The sequence below is a fragment of the Pelodiscus sinensis genome, chromosome 3, assembly GCF_052426305.1.
Source record: "Pelodiscus sinensis isolate ZL-2025 chromosome 3, ASM5242630v1, whole genome shotgun sequence".
NCBI classification, from domain to species: Eukaryota; Metazoa; Chordata; order Testudines; family Trionychidae; genus Pelodiscus; species Pelodiscus sinensis.
This window is the reverse complement of record NC_143054.1, coordinates 7,027,433-7,043,479: the sequence shown is the minus strand read 5'-3', so window position 1 is coordinate 7,043,479 and position 16,047 is coordinate 7,027,433. Positions and strand designations below refer to the sequence as shown.

The 16,047-nt window shown below is 43.4% G+C and overlaps 1 protein-coding gene across 5 annotated transcripts in view; it reads left to right on the top strand.

The window, feature by feature from the left end:
* The window catches only part of FZD3 (frizzled class receptor 3), an 88,585-nt gene extending 75,564 nt beyond the window's left edge, over positions 1-13,021 (top strand). For all 5 annotated transcript variants that reach the window (XM_075923277.2, XM_075923276.2, XM_075923271.2 and 2 more), the window contains 3 exons: positions 3,361-3,509; positions 6,039-6,272; positions 7,799-13,021. In XM_075923277.2, the coding sequence (XP_075779392.1) occupies positions 3,361-3,509; positions 6,039-6,272; positions 7,799-8,012 (597 nt within the window). In that variant the 3' untranslated portion in view covers positions 8,013-13,021. The remainder of the gene's footprint in view (positions 1-3,360; positions 3,510-6,038; positions 6,273-7,798) is intronic.
* The last annotated feature ends 3,026 nt before the right edge of the window (positions 13,022-16,047 follow it).

The window sequence follows — 16,047 nt, the reverse complement described above, 5'->3', positions numbered from 1 at the left end:
TATGAAAGCATATGATTGTAGGAGACCGGAAATTATGTACATGCCAAACTTTTGGGAAATGTGCTTTGAGATTTTGGGTTTTAAATACCTTGTTTTCTCAGTCTTGTGTTTGTAGAAGAATAAATTCAGGTTTCAGATTTTTTACATTAGTTGTAACTGTGACAATATATGGATGTAACCGACTCAGCTTAAGGCAGATGAATGCTCGTAGTTTTAATGGGTTAAAATAGAAGTCTGTATATTAAATTTGAGATTTGCCTTATCCAAGGAAATGTAGTTTCCAGATATTAATGTACTTTGTTTTTAATAGTGTTTCAAGTAATTTTTCGGAAAAAAGGAAAGTATTTTAATAAAATTTGAGATTTTTTTCACTTGAGGGTTTTAGCGTGTGTGTGTGTGTGTGTGTGTGTGTGTGTGTGTGTGTGTTTTAAAAAAAGATTTATTTTCAGCACATAGATGTACTGTACCCAAAAGTTCTGATGCAAACATTGTATTCATCAGGATTATATTACAATACTTTTTGCTCTGAATCTGTGCAGCGAAGATTCACTTTATTTGCACTAATAAACAGCAATGCCCCATTTCTGTAGAACTAGGAGATGTAGACTCGTAAATAAGATTGTTGTTGGGGTGCATTTTTTATAATTGATGTGCTTTTTAAGTTTTACTCTTTTGTTGACCGTTTTTATCATAAAATTTTCAGATAGGGATATTTTGGGGGAAATGGATTATGCTTTTTCAACAAGAGGTTTAGTAGATAACGCTAGGGCCAACCTAAAAAGTCGTGGTTTAAGTTAAAATTATGGTGTGCTACAATTCAAGTACTGAATTAAGCATGATACTTTACAGACCATGTCCTGTGAAGCAGGCAGTATAATCAGTAGGTCACTGGAGGCTTTGATAGCAGAGAATTTCATATTATTAATACAATGGACTAAATTCTGTGATGGTGTAAATCTGCTGAGTTATGCCAGTTCAGTCTGTTCCTGGCATATTGGACCCAATTCTCATGGATAGACTTGTATATACAAATCTTTTATCTACATTAGGAGATGATGCTTTCCACCAAATTAGTGCTCCATTTACACATTCCAAAGCTATTCAAATGGTATGAAATATAGTTCTTGTGTAGTAATGAGGATATTGTTTGAAAGCTTGCTTGATGTAAACAGAATGGTCCACTCAAAAACAAAACAACTCACAACCCACCAACTTTATAGGGTTACATACTAAACCATATAGGAAGCTTTCAGACAAGTTTTGCATGGTTAAGTGGACGAAAATATGGAGACGTGTATAGTGTTGTCAAAAGCCATCAACATCAGTAGTTGCTCTGTGACAGAAAGTGGTAAAAACTAGATTAAAAGAGAGGCTGAAGAAACAAATGACAATAGGCAAGAAGAGCTCACTTAATTCAAACAGGAACTAAAGAAGAATAGTCTTATGATAATGCTCATAGTATATCTAGTTTAATCACTAAAAGGATCTATGTCCCTAGTGAAGGAATGCTGTGTAGTAGTTAAAGAACAAGACTGACTGTCATGAATTCTGGTTCTTCTTCTTCTTTGCCACAGATGTGATGTGACTTTGGGGGGGAAAAAAACCTCTATGTGCCTCCATTTTCCTCATCTGTAAAATGGGGATAATTATACTTGCCAATGTCACAAATAAATGCTACTGTATGTAAAGGGCTTTCAGATCCTTGGAAGGGAAGCTACTATAGAGGCTTAAAGTATTATAATAATTGTTGTATCTTCTCCAGTAATATATATCTACTGACATACACATTAGTAAATGAGATGCAGTTCTGTAGATAGAGGCTGATCATCCATTCTGTTGCTTGTATAAAGTTATCTTAATACAATCGCTACTGAACCGTGCTTGATGACACTTGAATTGAATTGAATTTTCATCCTATGAAACGATAGCTTTATCAATGTTTGCTTCCCAATGTTAATTTGGGGTATTGTATGCATGTTAATACATTCATATAATCACACTGATTTCTGATTTTACTCTTAGATAAATATTTTACATTGCTAATAAATAGGGATGTGACCGCGCAGCTGACTATATTAACCAATAAGCTTATCAGTTAATTGTATTGACTATACACACTCTTCCCCCACCCCTCCCTTGCTGCTTATGTATCAGAGGCAGCAAGGGCGGGGAGCAGGAGCCAGTGCAGTGCAGAGCCAGTTTTTAGGCTGGCTCCCCACAAGCACCAGATCCACAGAGTCACCTGCCCCCAACCCACCCCAGTGCTGCTGCCTCTGTTAGAGAGGTAGCAGTGTGGAGGGTGGGCAGGGCAGGCAGGGGCCAGCACACGTGGGAAGCCAGCTTTCAAGCCAGTTCCCTTGGCAAGCCACTTGCACTCACACCCCATGCTGCTGCCTCTCTATCAGAGGCAGCAGCACTGGGGGCCGACAGGCGGGAGCCAGTATCCATTGGAAACTGGCTTTTAAGCAGGCTCTCCTTGCACACTGGCTCAGTAGTGCCTCCTGGCCCTTCCCCTCCCCCCGCCCCTCCGCTGCTGTCTCTATCAGAGGCAGCAGTAGGGGGCAGGGCAAGGGAGGCTGCTGCAGCGCAGCATCTGTCTACAGTGGACCCAAGCTCACTGTGGACAGAGGCTGCTCCGTGGGATCCCAGCACAGATCCTGCCCACAGGGAACTCAGCCCCCATGGACAGGGGCTGGTGCTACCCCATGCTGCTGCCCTCTGATACAGAGGCAGCAGCATTGGGTGGCTGGGGGCTCCCAGGAGTGGGGTCAGGGGCACACTGGCTACTGGCCTTACCCCTGGGGACTACTGAATAATCATGTAACTGATAATATTTTGTTTGGTTATATGACTATTCAATTAATCACTGTCTAACATCCCTACTAGTAAACAGGAAGTACGTGTTTCCTGTGTAAAACCCTTGGTGATGCACAACTCTGGTAGTAGTGTTCTGCTCCCCAGCTTATTTCCCATATTATTTAATGGCACATCATATACATGTTGAATATGTTCCATGATGTGGAGGTGTCTGAGTTTATGGACTTCCCAACAGACGTTTTTATGGTTTATCTCTATCCACAGATACTAAAGTTTCATTTTTGACCTTCCAATACTCTATTTCAGACTTGTTCGGCCTGTACCACACAAGAACAGAAATTCAAGACCTCCCAGCTGTTCAATCTTTTGTTTTGCACTGTACCAGCCTGCGTATTATTGTCAGGTTCTATAGAACTATGAAACAAAGGAACTCTGATGTTTACTGTGGCTCAAGATTGAGACAGTTATTTTAAATTAGTTAATAGCTGGAGAAGCGAACTATGATGGTTTGCAACATGTTCTTTTCTGTTTTCTTCTTTCTAGATCCCTCAGATGAGTCGTCCAGATCTGATTCTCTTTCTGATGAAGTATCTTATGGCTCTAGTAGTTGGGATCCCTTCTGTCTTTTGGGTTGGAAGTAAAAAAACCTGCTTTGAATGGGCCAGCTTTTTTCATGGACGCAGGAAAAAAGAGTGAGTGCTGTTGTGTGAAAGATTTATTGGTGTAATACTGGCAAATAAACCCTTTCTCTCCTGTAATCCTGAGAGAGCGCTTTGAGCTAATCCAGTCCAAACAGTTCCTTCTCGGAAAGGGGGTTGGGAGCAGAGGTAGCTTGCCTAGAAATGCTGCATTGTGCAGTGTACCTTAAAAGCAAACAAAAAAATCCCTGTCACATATTTTTCCAGATTGTTTTCTTGGTAATAGAACCAAATGAACATGCTTCATCTGTTATCAAGCTATTCTGCTTCATTGTTCTTAAAGAAAATGGGATATACCATGATACCACACACTTTTGACACTTTCTGAGGTGTGGAGTAGTATAGCTTCCTTCTCTAAGTACCATCTCCTCAGTTAGACAGCTGATCCTGATTGGTCAGCATCTGTGTGCACTTCTTAATCCTTCTGTTGTACATTGAAGCCCCTATGAAACTGCAGTTTAATAAAATTAATTATAGTGAAATTTTTAAGTGACTTCTGTTTGGACTGACAAAGCCACTGCTTAACGCAATAGTAGTCTTCTACTTAAAATGGAGGAAAATTGCACTCAATATAGTTGGGGCAGATTAAGGCAAAAAGTAACTTAATAAAGGTGGTCACATGTATAAGATTCACAGCAACTTATTATAAATAATATATCTTTTATCTACCCACGTATACATCCATTGAACTGAGGCAACATTTCCTAAGTTAGACATTGCTGGAGGAGACAGACTAGTCTGGGTTGAGTAAGAAGTAGTGCAGATGATCCATGCATTGGAGCTAAGAGAGCTGCAGGAGAGAGCTCACTTGCTCTATCGTAAACATTTTCCTTCAGTTAAAGTAGTGGGTGGTTCCTTAGAGCTTCTGGGCTTGTTGCCATGTTCCTGTGGTAGCCCTAACTGCTGCAGGGCAGTACACACCAGACTCCTGGCTCAAGCTGCTCTCTTCTGTTAGATCAACAATGAGAGACAACACTGTCAATGGACAGCCCCACATCAAGTAGACTGCAGCATTTTGACGAGTGGGAGAATGAGAAAGAGGGGACCATCGGGTGACAGGAGAGACCCTAGGGGAAGAGCAACAAAAACAAGAGTTTAAGCAAAGTTTTTTTTTCATTGTACAAAATGACTAAAAAGCAATCAAATGGATAGAAAAATCACTGGCAACTCTGCCAGAGCATTGCAAAAGAGAACACTATAAAAGTGTACCAGTTCACAGCGTTCACCAATCCAACATGGGGGGGTTCCAAAAAACAAGACTGAGACCACACTCATTGAGCTCAGGGCTAAAAGCAAAGACAGATTCATGTGCAAGACTGTATATTTTGTACTTGATCAAAATGTGCTGCTCTTACATACATTTATAATTCAATTTTTTAAGTATCATTTTAGCATATAAGAATGGCTTTGCTGGGTCAGACCAAAGGTCCATTTAGCCCAGTATCCTGTCTTCTAGCAGTGGCCAATCCTAGATGCCCCAGAGGGAATGAACAGAACAGGACATCATTGTGTGATCCATCCCCTGTTGCCCATTCACAACATCTGGCAAATAGAAGCTAGGACACCATCGTGGCTAACAGCCATTGATGGAACTATCTTCCATGAACTTATTTCTTGTTTTGAATCACATTATGGTCTTGGCCTTCACAACATCCTTGGTCATGGAGTCCCACAGGTTGACTGTGTGTTGTATGAAAAAATACTTCCTTTTGTTTGTTTTAAACCTGTTGTCTGTTCATTTCATTTTGTGACTCCTAATTCTTGTGATATGAGAGGGAGCAAATAACACTTCCTTATTTACTTTCTCCAACCGGACCTCTATCATATCCCCCTCTAGTCATCTCTTGTCCATGCTGAAAAGCCCTAATTTTATTTGTATCTCCTCATATGGCAGCTGTTCCATACCCCTAATGATTTTTGTTGCCCTTTTCTGAAACTTTTCTAATTCCAGTGTATCTTTTTTGAGATGGGGCAACCACATCTGGGAAGGGGAGAGACCTTTCCTATTTACATAGATGATTTATTCTGCAGGCATCTGAGTGTGTTGATCCCCTGCACTATCTCAAGGATGTCCTTATGGCAATATCTCTGAAGAGGTAAGGCCATAAGAGAATTCCTGTTATAAAATAAAACTACAATTGCTTCTAGGTCTTGCATGATCCATAGGATTAATGAAGCTGCTGGTGTCATGTGAGGTAATGGCAAGTCTTTTATTTACATTGCAATTATGCTGCCATATGCCCTACATGCTTAGGCTAGAAAAGCAGTTACAATTACAGGGTGATTCTATAAACATTGGCCAAGGTATTCAAATTGGGGTGCTTAAAATTAGACAACTCAATCCATATGTAGCCATCTAAATAAGTGGCCTGATTGTTCTGCCTCGCTGCTCTTCAGGTAACTTTTGGACCAGTGTTTGTATTTGTATTAAATCTGTATGTTTCCTAATAGCACAGGCCAGTTTGGAAGAGCTGTCATGATCACTTTGCTGTATTAATTACTCCAATCCTGTGTTTTGGCCAGAGCTGTCAATGAGAGTCGCCAGGTGCTGCAGGAGCCCGATTTTGCTCAGTCACTTCTGAGAGATCCTAATACCCCTATTATCCGAAAGTCAAGGGGAACCTCCACCCAGGGGACTTCCACTCATGCTTCATCTACTCATCTGGCTATGATGGATGACCAGAGGAGCAAAGCAGGCAGTGTCCACAGCAAAGTAAGCAGCTACCATGGCAGCCTGCATAGATCCCGTGATGGCAGGTGAGTTCCATGCATAATTTAAAATTCGAATGTAAATGGTATTGGGGGAATCTTGGTCACAATCAGCACTTTTTCACTTGACTGCGTTTTGGCCACCATATGGTTATATTCTGAACCTCTGCTAATATTCACCTTCCCAAATTAGTGATTTGGTCCTAAAAGAACTTAACATCTAGGTTTGTGTCGCGGCATGTGCACGTCCCATCCTTTGAGGTGCAGGTATCCAGGGGTGTGGACGCTACCCGGTCAGCTGCCGGGTTGTCAACAATCTCTAGCTGTCTGTACCAACAGCCCTCCGGCTAGGGCAGTACAGTCCAATGGCTAGAGTCAATAAGAGGTAGCTCTTGGTTCAGGGCAACACAGCCTAATGGCCAGAGTCAGTAAGGGGTGGCCCTCAGTTCAGGGCAGCACAGCCCAACAACCAGAGTCAATATGAAGTAGCTACCCCAGGAGGGGGACTCGGGCCCACCCTACTCCACCAGGCCCTGTCCTAGGGCCTGGTGATTGGCAGAGTGCTCCACCACTCACTCAGCAGGGAATCCAACCGCAACACACCAAGTTCACTCGGGTGGGAGATACCATCCTCCCTAGGTCACTTCCTACCAGAGTTGGTGTCAGGATGTTCCATGTGGTCTCTGGGTCCTCCAGGTCCCCTGCAGCCACCTCTCTTGGGCTTCTCCAGCGCTGGTAGCTCAAGGCGGTCTCCCAGGTCTCTGGCTCCTGTCATCTAGGTCTCTGGCTGGAGCATCTCTGGAGCTCCTGTTGGAGGTCCTTCTCCTCTGGTGGCCAGCCCAGAATGAGCTGAGCTACTTCCTTTTTATACGCCTCCAGCATTTGGAGCATTCCCAGTCCATGTGGAGGGGCGGTACTTCCTTTGCCCACAGGGCTTTAACCCCTCCTGATGCAGCACTGGGTATGCACACCCCGTCACAGTTGAAAAGAGGAAATGTGCCATGATTTCTTTCAGTAGTTATGAGTGTATCAATTAGCCAGAGTATGAATGCAGGCCAATAGCTCTCTTTCTCTGTGAGACCGAACGTGCCTTGTCTGTATGTATAGTATCTATTGCATGGGAAATGAAATCTGTTCCAAATTCAGAGTACTGTTAGAGTATGGCTGCTCTGTAAACTTATGTGAGTTTGGCTATCTGAAGAAAGTATCAGATTTTCAGCTAAATTCCTGCAGCTCTGCTGAAATTTTTTTAAAAATTGTAGCTTAGCTGAAGGGACCATTGGGTAGCCTATATTTACTCACCATGTTATTATTTACAGTGTTTGTATGATGCTATACTTAATATCTGTTTCCTCATTTTATAGATGGGAAACCATAGTAAGGTAAAGCAACTTGCCAGAGGTCACACACAAGTTCAGTGACAGAGCAAAATAGAATGCGTCCTACTTATTTCATAAAAACATAGTACTATATATAATCAAGAGCTATTTATTTACCAATATACTTAGACATATTCTCCCTCTCTTTCTTTTGCCTGAGGTAATAATGAACTTGGCTTTGTTTTTGTAAATTAGGTACACCCCCGGCAGCTACAGAGGCATAGAAGACAGACTACCTCATGGCAGCATGTCACGACTGACTGATCACTCCAGGCATAGTAGCTCACATCGGCTCAATGAACAGTCACGTCACAGCAGCGTCAGGGATCTTAGCAACAATCCAATGACCCACATCACCCATGGTACCAGCATGAATCGGGTTATTGAAGAGGATGGAACCAGTGCTTGACTTGCTTTCAAAACAAAGAAGCAGCTCCTGCGACAGTCATTTCTCAATGATGTGATAATACTCAGTGTTATCATGCTTCCCATTGGTGCTGATTTTTTTGTATCAGGAAGCTGAAGTTTGGCTTTACCGTTTTAAAGCCAGCTTTCTTGTGCTTACATCAGAGCCAGAATGCTCAGTGATCAGCAGTCTGGAAATCAACAAAAGTAAAATCTGGTGGTAGCTTTTCATTTTGAACCTATCAGTTGGTAGTTATTAATAATTTATTTGGCAACTTGTTCCCCATCATACTGCTGGATTTCTTATTAGAAGATTCCCAAATGCTTAGAATTTCAGTAATTCTTATCTTTGAAGAGTCATTGGTGAGATCATGTTAAGAGTTCCAATAGGTAGAAGGAAACTCTTGAATACTTGAAGGAGTTCTTCCACAAAACCCTTTTGTCTCTGATTAGATAATAAAGTGGTACTTGTCATCAAGCACAGAGGGAGGGCTGCATATTAAATACTGCACAAAGGACATCTGTGAAAAATCGGCTGGCATTTTTAAACAATTATGCTGAAAATACAACAAAAGAAGGAGCATTCTGTAGGAAGAATGGAAACTCCACTGAAGATTGTCAGTTCTTACAGATTTATTCAGGCTCAATAGTGGGGGTGTGGAGACAAGGAAGGCATGATTTTTTTTAACAAAATTGGTATTATCTTTGCTTTTCTACAAAGTACTATTTACATTTTCTACTTGTTCACAATTTTTTTCTGTGGGAGACGTAGAAAATTCAGTTTGTAGTCAGTTACCTAGATAATATTCAGTTACCCATTTTTAAATTAACATAGAAAAACTGTGAGATTCCCTGTTCATGACCTCTCAAACATACACTGGGGAACACAATGGGAATGGGTGAAGGGACGAATCACCTGATGATTACCTGTTCTGTTTATTCCCTCTGGGGTCTCCTGACATTGGTCACTGTTGGCAGACAGGATACTGGGCTAGATGGACCTTTGGTCTGATCCAGTCTGGCTGTTCTTATGGGAAACCTGGATTTTCCATTTAAACTAGAATGTTCGGCCTTTCTCCTTATGGACCTATAGGAACAAATTCTGACCCCAACCCCTACAGGGTGGATGAAATGGATTCAGGGAGTTATGTGGGGACCCATCAGGAGACCACCAAACTTTGCTTTGTGAGGGCTCCCTCTATACTGAATATGTTGTAGTGTGGGAGATTTAGAGGTAGTTGGAAGATACTGAGGAAGGAATGGAACAGTGGATCCATAAGTACATAGATCAATGAGCCAGACCACACTGTAGCTGTGAGAAGGAGGTGAAAGGGCAGTGATGGTCAGGAATTTGCTGCCGTGCGGCAGTCTTGATGGTGAGGTAGGTTTCTACTTTCCCTGTCATTAGGCTGCCAGCCCAGTTAGGTGAGGTGTGCACTGGAGAGAGTATTTGGCCTATATTATGGATATCTTCTATCCAACTCACCACTGTCATCTGGAACAGAAAACTCTCAGATATTTGTAGAAACAAGAATAATTTTGCTCCCATTTTACCTTTAGGGCACATCATGTCTTTGTGGACATTGCAGGCAAAGTTAAGTCATGTTATAGATGGAAGAGTAGATCTGAAGCAGCTAAGTATCATTTACCATGAGGAAGCACTGGTTACTTTTGAACCTACCTCAGTCATTACAGTAGAATACGGCTGGGAAATGTATACTTTTTCGTTGACCTAATAATGAGTCCCTTTTTTACCTGTTTGAGGCACAACCTCAGGGGCAAAATAAGGGCAAAAACCTAAACTTCAGAGGCTTTTTGGAGCAACAAGACTTAGGCTGTAAAACCATTATTCATTTTAATTGTGCCCCAATAACATGACAGCAAATCACTTAGCCATGTTAGTCTATAAAATCAAAGTTTGCTCTGGGAGTCATGCCTTTAAAAATCTGTTTATTATAAATTGCTTTTCCCAGCCTGACCAGGCTTTTGCTCCAAAAGAGAGGCATAAACCAAAACTCAGTACTCCCTTGTCTATGTAAATCCCATTAACAGTGATAAAAATTATTGTGCAAACATGCCTTGAGGGCAGAATAGACCTTATAATTTCTGTTGGATTGGCTGTATGTATATCTAACTGCCACAGTCATGTATAATGTTAAGTCTCTGAATATTCTATATCTATTTTAAAGCAGATGGATATGAGGTATTTGAGTGGCTTTTAAGTTGACAGACTTACAATTCCGTATTGCCAACAATGGTGAAACATGTTCTTGTTTTAAAATTTAGCTCAAACTGAGCAACTTCTTGTTTTTGCAGAGAGATGCTATTTTGTAGGAATTTGGATTTACAAAGGGAGTTAGTTATCAACTATTTAACTGAAGATAAAGTTTTTAGTTTGATCCTTTTTGCTATGTTTGCAATAGTATTCCAATGTTGACAACCGTTTTGCATTATACTGTGATTTTACTAACTGGGAAGAGGGGGGTTTGGAATGGTTGAGGCTAGAGCCATAGTTTTTGTTTTTAGTTTTTGTTTTAAATCTCTGTTAATTTGGTGGCGGGGGTAGAGGTAATCCACTTTGTGGTTCCAGAAGTGAGAGTTTAAACTTTCTCACTCACCTATTCTGTACATGGAACTCACAGCCTAAGTAGTGATTCAAATGTAACATGCTCATACCCATTGCTGATTTTCCCCACCACCACGCTGATGTAGTCTCAACCCCATATTTTATTAACTTAAAAATGGAACTAATGTAATACCTTACATTTCTAAAGCACCTGCCTTCTTACAATTTCAGATTCTTTAAAAAACAATGAAGTAGGCATCACAGTAATTGTGTAAAGTTAGTATTAGAATTCTCCCCATTTTACAGTTGGGATTAGTGAGGCTCAGAGGGTTTGTCACCTAAGATTACAAGGAAGGCTGTAGCACTGCTGAAAATAAAATCAAGATCTCCTGATTCCTAGGTCTAGGCCTTAGTCACAAGGCTATCTATATTTGTATTGCTTGAATATAAGCATTATGTCCTCAAGGAGTGAACATCTAGGATTCTTCTCCTGCATGCTGCCCCAGCATGTTTTCTTCGGCAACCTCCTGCTGGCATAATTCTGTGTTCTGTGCAGGGCCAGTTCTCCCGCATTCACAGAATAGATGATTGCTATTGATATTGAGATGTTCAGTAATCACTTGAGTTCCATCTCTGACTCCAGGCTGCCAAAGACAGGCATTTGCCAGTTTGCCTAAGGCAGTGACGGGCACCTGTGGCCCATGGACCGCATGCAGCCCATCAGGGTAAGCTGATGGCAGGCCATGAGAGATTTTGCCGATGTTGACTGTCCACGGGCACAGTCCCTCATAGCTCCCAATGGCCGTGGTTCACCATTTCTGGCCAATGGGAGCTGAGGGACCGCAGGTTGCCCACCACTGGTCTAATAGCATCCCTAGAGCTGGCAGTGTTCTTCATTTCTTATTGCCTTGGCTACTATGGCTTTAGCGTGCTTCACCACAGCTTCTGTGGCTGTAATGAAGCTGGAGTAATGCTGTCACATGTTCAAGTCTGTCTGAGAATGCAATGTCTCAAGTGTTTGAGGTTAGGAAAATATTTTGGAAAATGTCAAGGAAAAAAGTTGCAAATTGGTTGTAAAGCAACTTGCCTGCTCTCAAATGTTGTAAATAGGTATTTTCTTAGTTTTTGGTCTTTTAAATATAAGTTTTGCTACAGAGGCTTTAGTTGTTAGCTGTATAAAGTGTATATTTGAAAAATGGATGATCAGAGATTGATTACGGGATACTGTTTGTTACTTATAGGCTACTGGTTTAGAAGTATCTCAGGTTAGCAGTAATGTAAGGTCTGCTGTTGAAATCACTCTAGTGGTCTCAGTCCAGTTGCTAATGGGCAGGCATTCACGTCCTAACCCTACGCCGCAATTTGGCACCCTGCCATTTTTAACAGAGAGGCTGAAGATAACATGGGTATAGAGACTGAATTACACGAAGATGAAGGATGGGAAAAGCTTGTACTGTACTGCATTGTACTATTCTAGAGACTGATTAGAAGATTTAAGTTTCTACTACTATCAGTTTTGGTAGTAAATTTCTTTAAGGTCCGAGCCACGTTACTCACTCTCTCTTATTTATTTCAACTGGAAGAGCCATCTAAGAAGGCCTTGTAGGCTGCACCATTAAAACAGGAAGAACATGGTTGGCAAATCATACACAGATGGGTCATTGCTACCAGAGATCCAACTTGAGCTGTGGAATCTTTAAATTGGTTTCAGGTAAAACTTTTGTGCTGACGTACCCAGGGCTGACGAGAGACTTTGCTGGGCCCTGGAGGGGAGCAGGCTCCAGGCCCACAGAAGGGGCAGGACTGGGGGCTCCATCAAACCCTTCAGTATCACCAGGCCCACAGGGCATATGCCAGCGGAAACCCCAGTAGCCATTTAAAGGGCCCTGCTGCTGCTGGGATAATGGTGATGGCAGCCAGGAGTCTCAATCGCTAGGCCTCAGGGCAGCTGCCTCCTTTGTCTCCCTGCCGTACCCCCCATCGGCGGCCCAGGATGTACCTCTCTTATGACTGTGTTACATCGACTGCTTATGAACAGTGACTCTGAGATGGGATATCTTAGAAGTTGTCAAGTATAATGAACAGTCGTAGATTCTCTTGCTGAAGACCAGTGCATTGAACAGCCTTCTCATCTCTTCAGCCGTTTCTGTTGAAATGCGCATGTACGTATTGTAACATCATCCGTTTCTGAATGAGGGGGAAAGCGTTAGTGTTTGTGAGATTGGTGTGTAGTGAGTGCACTTTGTTATTAGCATGATACTGTACTGAGCATTCGCTGGTTTTACTTACTCAGTTCTTGGTAGGCTTGTTTACAGTAGGCCAGTGTCCGTTTTGTAACATTTGATTTTTAGCACTTTAACGGTGAGTGTACAAATGGATTACCATACAGTAGATGTACATTTTGATTTTAGACCTTTTAAAATTTGTAATAAAATGACAGAAAACTAGTTGTAGATGGCTTCTTTTAACAGGCGTTGAGTTTATTTTTTCAACTGGTATGTATATGTATAGTTATTTAAAAACACATTTCAGACCCAGCTGTTGCTTGCAGCATTTCCATACTGCTTGTTATCACAGCTAGCAGTAGCCTGTTGTAAAAGAACTAAACTCTAAATCAGGGCTGGACAAGATGCAGCCCGGGGACTGGATCCGGCCCACCTAATGCTTGGATGCAGCCCATGGACTGCATCTGGTGATTTTCTATTTCTGTCCTGCTGCCAGGGCCACCAAATTTCCAGGCAGTGGCTCAGTCAGCAGGATCCTCTTTAAATGGCTCCCAGTGGTGGTGCTACCTGGACAGAGGCCGGATCCACAAACCTTTACAATAATCGCAGCAACCCCAGGTGGGCTGCCAGGCAATGTGGTAACAGTGGGCCCGGGAGCCACTAGCTGCAAGCCCTTTAAATTGCTGCTATTTAAGGGCTCACAGCTCCCGACCACACCACTACCAGGGTTGATGTGGCTATTTAAAGGGCCCCCGGTTGCAGCACTCCCCTGGCAGGGGCCGGAGCTGTGAGCCCTTTGCTGTGTTTTTACTTCAAAACCTCTGGTCCCAGGCAGCCCCTGGGGGAAACTAGTACCGAGCCCTGCCCCTTCTGCCCCAAGCCCCTCCCCTTCTGGGGGTAGAGCCAGCCCATGACCACATACCAAAATTCATTAAGTGGCCCCCCTGCAACAACAGTTGCCCACCTCTGCACTAGCCACATGTAGCTATTTGGCTGGTTGTGCAAGCCCACTAGCCACGCTCAATGTGACTATTTGGCCAGTTGAGTGTGGCTAGTTTGCTATAGTGACTTCAGTGACTACTGCTTCAGAACTGGTTGGACACCACGGCAATCGATGGCCTGTTGCAGTAAATCGGGCTCAGGGTTTGGTTGCGCCAAGACAACCGAAAGCCCTGGGAAAAAGGACAGCTTTCCATAATATGCAAAGGGAGGGGCTGCTATTCCGAGGGATGCACGGTGAGAGCGGCCACTCTGAGCCTGCAGAGGCGCTATCTTGCAGAGTGGCCGCTGGGGGCAGCCGTACCATCAAGGGAGTGTCCAGCAGGGCTGGGGCTTTGCCATCTTGCCTGCTAGCGTATCAGTAGGTAGCCCCCAAGGCAGGCTAGGGGGAGGAGAATAGGCTCCGGGGAGCTGGGGAGGGTGAGAACATATGCTCCTGGCCCCCAGCCTTCTGCCTCCCCCATACACATCCCCAAGGCCCTGCCCTGAAGGACCTGAATTGTGCTAGTGAGTTTAAAAAACAGCTGTTTCTCTCATCCATGTGCTGTTTGAATATTGTACCCATAAGAGTGCACCGGGGAACAGAAAATGACCTTTACCTCACTTGGGTTTTCTGAGAGTAACAACTACTTCTACAAGGGGCTTTAGGAGTAAATGCCGCCATCCCCCTACTAAGAAGAAAAATATTATCTCCCACTGCAGGATTCATAAATTCCCTTCATGTTAATTGTTAGTCCCCTGCATCCAACATCTCCCTGGGGAGCTCCCAGGGAGTCCATGAGAAATTCTAGGGAGGAGTCCATGAGGGAGAACAGTCTGAGCTTCAAGGATCCTTCTACTTGGTATGCCTTGTGCCCTCCACCATAGCACTTCTTCCCATACTAGCTGTAGCCTTACTAGAACAGCTGGAACATACAGCTATACCCCCGAAAGCCTGCTTTGTGTATTCTCTTTAAGACTAGATTGCCCTCCTCAACGAGACATCAAGCCACCTCAGAAGAGCCAGATGGGTCTTCTTTGAATAATGGTCCCTATTGTATTCCACACTGGTTTATATATGTACACCTTGTGCATGGAGCCAGAGATTCTTCAATAATAGTGTCCATTGGTTCACACATGCGCCCTTGGCTTGCCTCATGGTTTCATCCAAGGTGATATAGGGTGGGGCAGATGGACCACATCTCTAGTTCCTTCTCACTGCCACATGGTCCAGGTCAGAACTTGTAGTGCCCTCTTTATGTGATGTGCTTTGAAAATATACATACAAAAACTAGCAGGGGAACACTCTAACCTCCCTGAACACACACTTCTGGACTTCCATGTTGCCACTTTCAAGCAAAAAAACTTCATAAACAAACTGCTGACCTGGAATTTATACGAAAATTGGACACCTTGAAACAAGGTTTAAATCAACACATGGACTGGTCCTCACATCACAATAGGCAGTTTCCCATTCAGGTACTCTCACCTTCTCGTCCCTGTTGGAGATGAGCCTATCCATTCTGATTTAATTAGCACACGTGTCATTCCCATCTCTGCATCCCTTTTTGTCTCTCTCTCTTCTCTTCAGCATCTTGGGAAATGGGTTCTAGCTCATGACAGCTTATGCCCAAATACCCTCCTACATTTGTTAGACTTTAAAGTGCCACCAGCCTCTGTTTTGTTTTTGCTGACGCAGACTAACATGGCTACTTCTAAAAATATACAAATTGAGAAAATACCGAACATATAAAAGTCTGGTATTTTCTAATTAGGTAAGTTTTATTATTATAAGGTGTATCAGTCCGTAGCTGAGAACTGCCTTGGGGAGGGTATGGGTCCAGCCATGCTTCCGGCAGCTGGTTCTCCCATCCTCCTCCTCCCGATCTCCCTCACCCAACAACTCCTCCCGCCCATTCCTGCCCCCCGTCCAGCCGTGCTTCTGCCGCCTGCTTGCCTGCCCCCCCTCTCCCCCTGGGATCTCCGCCGGACAGCCCCGCTGCCCCCAACCCTGCTTCCCGGCGGCCGGTTTCCCACACACACACCCCTCCTCCCAGCCTGTCCCGCTCTCATTCTGGCAGCCACGCTGAGGCCTGGTATTTTTTTCCTGCGGCCCGGTATCTGGCTGCATCCCATAGTTTGGGAAACGCTGAATTAGACAATTGCTTGTTAGTCCCCAAGGAATCTGTGGCCAAGCACTCGAAGAAAGAGGAATGGTGATTTACCCTGCAGTAGCTAACTGGTTCTTCAAGATGTGTTGTCCACACAAT